Below are 4,606 nucleotides of genomic sequence, written 5' to 3' on the forward strand. Positions count from 1 at the left end.
AGGTTGAGAAGTTAGAGGGTTGACATGTTGTGGGGTTGTTAACCAATGTCATAAAACAATATGTGTACTACTGTTTCATGAGAAACTACTTGTTCCATAAGCCTTCACCTGAAGTACTAAAAAAAAAAAAAAAGTGTTTGTATGCTACTCATATAATTAAAAGTTATAAAAAGGAACCTATATCCCATAGCATAAAAAGCATAGAAAAAAGCTTGACTAGTAAGAAAAAAAAGCCCCCTCCCCCAAAAAAACCTAGAAAAATGTTCACTTCCTATTAAAAGGGCTTTCATTTATAATGAGCTCTCACAAATGAACAAGAAAATAGTTTTAGAAATCTATCAAAAAATGAGCAAAGGACATGAATAAACAGCTTATAGAAAATAGAATATTGGCCAATAAATGCAGAGGAAAAAAAGTTCATCATCACTGCTGATTAAAGAAATGCAAATTAAAATAAGACATCAATTTTTCAGCTATCACCGCAAAAGTTCTTAACAATGTAAGTAGGTTAAGAGTTGCCGAACCTGGAATACTTGAAGGAGTCGTAGGCACAGCTGCAAAAAAAAAAAAAAAAGAATAAATTTGATTCTATGAACTCACCAGCCTTATCAATACAATATTATAGATTTGATTTTTTGAAGAGATTCATTATTAATAAAAATGACAAACACCAATATTTTCCAAACTTTGAAATTGTACTTCTGGGAATTTAACCTAAATACATTATTTGTATGAGTCTGCAAAGATGATAAGAATGTTCACTACGCCTTTGTATTGTATAATGAAAACCCTAGAAGTTGTTACTGTGTGGTGTCCAGTCGACTGCAACTCATAGCAACCCTATTGGACAGAGGAGAACTGCCTGTAGGGTTTCCTAAGGTATAATCTTTATGGCAGCAGATAGCCTGATCTTTTCTCCCACAGAGTCACTGTGTGGGTTGGAACCACGAACCTTACAGTTAGCAGCTGTGCGCTTAACCACAAGTAATGTGCTCAGGTAAATATATACATCTTTAGGAAAAAAAAGACAAAAACATTACATACTATGTAATCTGCATGTTAACTCTTTTCCATTTAATATTTTTTAGACATATTTTCATATGAGCACATTTAGATCTACCTACCACCATTATATGCTGCTGCTGATACTTTATACTCTTTCTATAACTGATGATAAAAAATGACTGACAATCCCATGTGGAATTTTTATTTTTCTGTTTTTAAAAAAAGATTCCTGTAATTCCTCTGCTTTATAAACTTTTTCTCACAATCAATTCTCTCTTCTTTCATCAGTGTTTTACAAAATCCTTTATGAAATGCTCATGGTCAACTCTTTCAAAAACAGCAAATCTACAAACTTAGCATATACCCATGAGGAACATGTAAATAAAAATGGATGGGCCAAGGAGGGCAAATTTCATGTGCAATCTTAGTTTTGTTCTTGTATCAGTCCACCAAAAAACTAACTCTTCCCCCCAAAACCCCACAGTACACAACTAAGGTATACTCATGGAGGCTACCAGGTACAAAGTTTACAGGAGCTACAAAACAGTATTCTAATAGCCATGTTAAGGTGCACGATTCCCCTCCTTCCTTTAGATGACTAATTTAAATATTAGGGAGATGGGAAATATATAAAAATATCAGGCCAGCCAGTAATGGACATTTGTTTGAGTTCAACACCTGCATTAAACCAAAGGGAAACTAAAGCCCATAGAAATGATTTTACTTAAGTAAGCAAACCCTGGTGGCACAGTGGTTAAGAGCTCAGCTACTAACCAAAAGGTCAGCAGTTCAAATCCACCAGGTGCTCCTTGGAAACTCTACGGGGCAGCTGTACTCTGTCCCATAGGGTAGCTATGAGTAGGAATCGACTCAACGGCAATGGGTTTGTTTTTTTTTTTTTTGGTTTTAAGTAAGCAGAGCCAAACTTGGACCCTGAACAGAGTCTGTCCCAACTAATACTCTTTCTACTATTCCTACTGTCCTTTTCTTCTGTTGCAACCAAGGTGAAGCCAGAGATCACAGCAATGAAATCAGGAAGACAATCCCTTCTATCCTATCAAAATAATCCCTCAAGTCTTAAGTGCAGTGACTGATCGATCAGTAGTCCCTGCAAGAAATTCTCCATTTTATTTCAGTACATGGGGACTTTCCCTGACTTTTCAGCTGCTACGAAATTTAGGTTCTGTTGCCAAAGAAAACCACTCAGTAACAAGGAAAAGAAAAACTGTCTGAGGCAGGAAGATGGGGAGAAGAAATACAGGAATTATTCTGGAGACAGCAGGATTTCCCCCAGTTAAATCTTCCAGTTAAAAGGAATTAGACTGGTTGCATCGCAAGGAATGAAAACACAGCCCTAGATCAGGGGACACCTAGTAAAGGTGCCAACAGATCACTCTTAAAATGAATAAAATAGCAAAGCTGATGACAAATAATACACATATTAAAAAACAATAGTCATGGACCTTCCTTTTCACTGATACTTGTTCAAGTGGTGATATAAATCATATTAGCTAACTTTAAGAGCTTCCTATATGTTCTGCTATGCTCTGCGCTAAGGCAATCTGCTCCCATAAAGGTTACTCATTGCCATCGAGTCAATTCCGACTCATAGCGACCCTGTAAGACAGAGTAAAACTACCCTACAGGATTTCCAAGGCTGTAAATATTTATGGAAGCAGATTGCCACATCTTTCTCCTGAGGAGTGGCTGGTGGATTCGAACCACCCACCTTCTGGTTAGCAGCGGAGTGCTTAACCGCTGTGCCACCAGGTCTCCTCTGTAAAGACTATAGCCTAGGAAACCCTCTGGGACAGTTCTACTCTGTCCTATATGGTCACTATGAGTTGGAATCAACTAGACAGCACACAACAACATCACCCAGTGACGAAGGTACTGAATCATTTTACACGAGAAAACACATTTAAAGTTTATGTAATTTGCCTAAGTTCACACACCTGTTCATATTTGCAGACTATGGCAAATAATTTAGAATCACCATGTATAACAACTAAAATGGCTGTAAATTTTCTTCCTCCTTTCATTACTAAAAATGATTAATAATTGTAAACCACCAGGAATTTAAAGGATTCTTGAAAAACAGAAGCAGGAAGTTACTAAACCTGAAGGATTGGAAATTGGAGATACTGTATTGGCAAGAGTCGACACTGGAGCAGTCGACACTGCAAAACACAATAATAATGCAGACTGTATCAGACACTTGGAGTTACTGCTGGCATTTTCACCAGGAATTTAAAGAATTTTTATAAAATATAAACAGGAAATTACTAAACCTGAATGACTCAAAATTGGAGGTTTTGTAGTGGGAGAAGTCGAGGCTGGAAAAAAAATAGAGATGGGTCAAACACTTGGGAGCAACTGCTCATTTTTATGAATTATGGCTTTCATTCACTAATTATATAACAATGTCCATGTCATCTTTTTATACATAAAAATATCTATCAAGAGAGATTTATACACTGGTGTGATGTACATAACATGGCATGTATATAATATGTCATATATCTGGCATGGAAATGAACACAAGACAGAGTTAAACACAAAAATTATTTCCTTTCAATTATTCTGTGTCATTGATATTTAAGGTCAAAGATATAAAGCTTAAAAAAAGGAACAAGAAAGAAATAGACAATCTTTGTACCTTTAACACACTGTGGAATTGGGGGAACCCACAAACCATCTTCTTCACAGGTAATTGTGTTGCTTCCATTTATGACAAAACCCGCATGGCACCGAAATGTAACTTTTGATTGGTAGGTAAATTTTGTTCCAAGCCCGGCTATTCGATCTGCATTTTGGACATCTGGAAAAATACATTTCACCACTGAAAAGTAAAGAAAACTCAGAATTAATGGAAAGTTCTTTAACTAGGACGAGAAAAAGTATTGTAAAGTAGTTAATTTCCAGTGGGAACAAAGATACAAGAATAGGAAAGCAAGATGTTAGAAAATAATGACTTTATATATTTAAAATGAAAAATATAAAGCATTTTAATTTCAGATAAAGATACAGTGAAATCTAAGAACTCTCTCTACTCCTCAAAACAAACTGTCATTATATTTATTTTCTTTACTAAATTTTTTTTCTAAAAAAATTTTGAGAAAGGTCTGTAAAATAAAATTCAGAGCAACTTCAAAAGAAACTTTAAAAATTTTTTTTTATTGTACTTTAGATGAAGCTTTACAGAACAAATAGTTTCTCATTAAACAGTCAGTACACATATTCTTTTATGACATTGGTTAACAACCCCACGACATGTCAATACTCTCCCTTCTTGACCTTGAGGACCTCTTTTTTGGTGAAAATATACATACCCAAAGTTACACCATTTTGAAAGTTTCTACATGTACAATTTAGTGACATCGATTACATTATTCCAGTTGTGCTGCTATTCTCACTATCGTTTTCCAAATTGTTCCATCACCATTATCTTCAACTCACTGTCCCCCAGGCTTCCCATCAAACCTTTTGAGTTGCTGTTGTCAATTTGATCTCACATAGATTTTGTTTTTGTACCTTAGATGAAGGTTTGCAGAACAAATAGTTTCTCATTAAACAGTCAGTACACATATTGCCCTAAGAC

At 35.4% G+C, this 4,606-nt stretch overlaps 1 protein-coding gene across 7 annotated transcripts in view; it reads right to left on the reverse strand.

The window, feature by feature from the left end:
* LOC101358307 (membrane cofactor protein) overlaps positions 1–4,606 on the reverse strand; it is a 65,454-nt gene that overhangs the window by 21,926 nt on the left and 38,922 nt on the right. For 5 of the 7 annotated variants that reach the window (XR_002823918.1, XM_023730290.1, XM_023730288.1 and 2 more), the window contains exons 6-9: positions 3,665–3,847; positions 3,297–3,341; positions 3,126–3,185; positions 525–554 (exon numbers count right to left, since the gene is read on the reverse strand). Coding sequence is in view for 6 of the 7 variants with exons in the window: in XM_023730290.1 (XP_023586058.1) it covers positions 525–554; positions 3,126–3,185; positions 3,297–3,341; positions 3,665–3,847 (318 nt within the window). In the remaining variant the exon portion in view is untranslated. The remainder of the gene's footprint in view (positions 1–524; positions 555–3,125; positions 3,186–3,296; positions 3,342–3,664; positions 3,848–4,606) is intronic. The other 2 variants (XM_023730292.1, XM_023730293.1) reach the window with 2 other exon arrangements.

This window comes from Trichechus manatus, unplaced genomic scaffold (assembly GCF_000243295.1).
Source record: "Trichechus manatus latirostris isolate Lorelei unplaced genomic scaffold, TriManLat1.0 scaffold00035, whole genome shotgun sequence".
Taxonomy (NCBI): domain Eukaryota; kingdom Metazoa; phylum Chordata; class Mammalia; order Sirenia; family Trichechidae; genus Trichechus; species Trichechus manatus.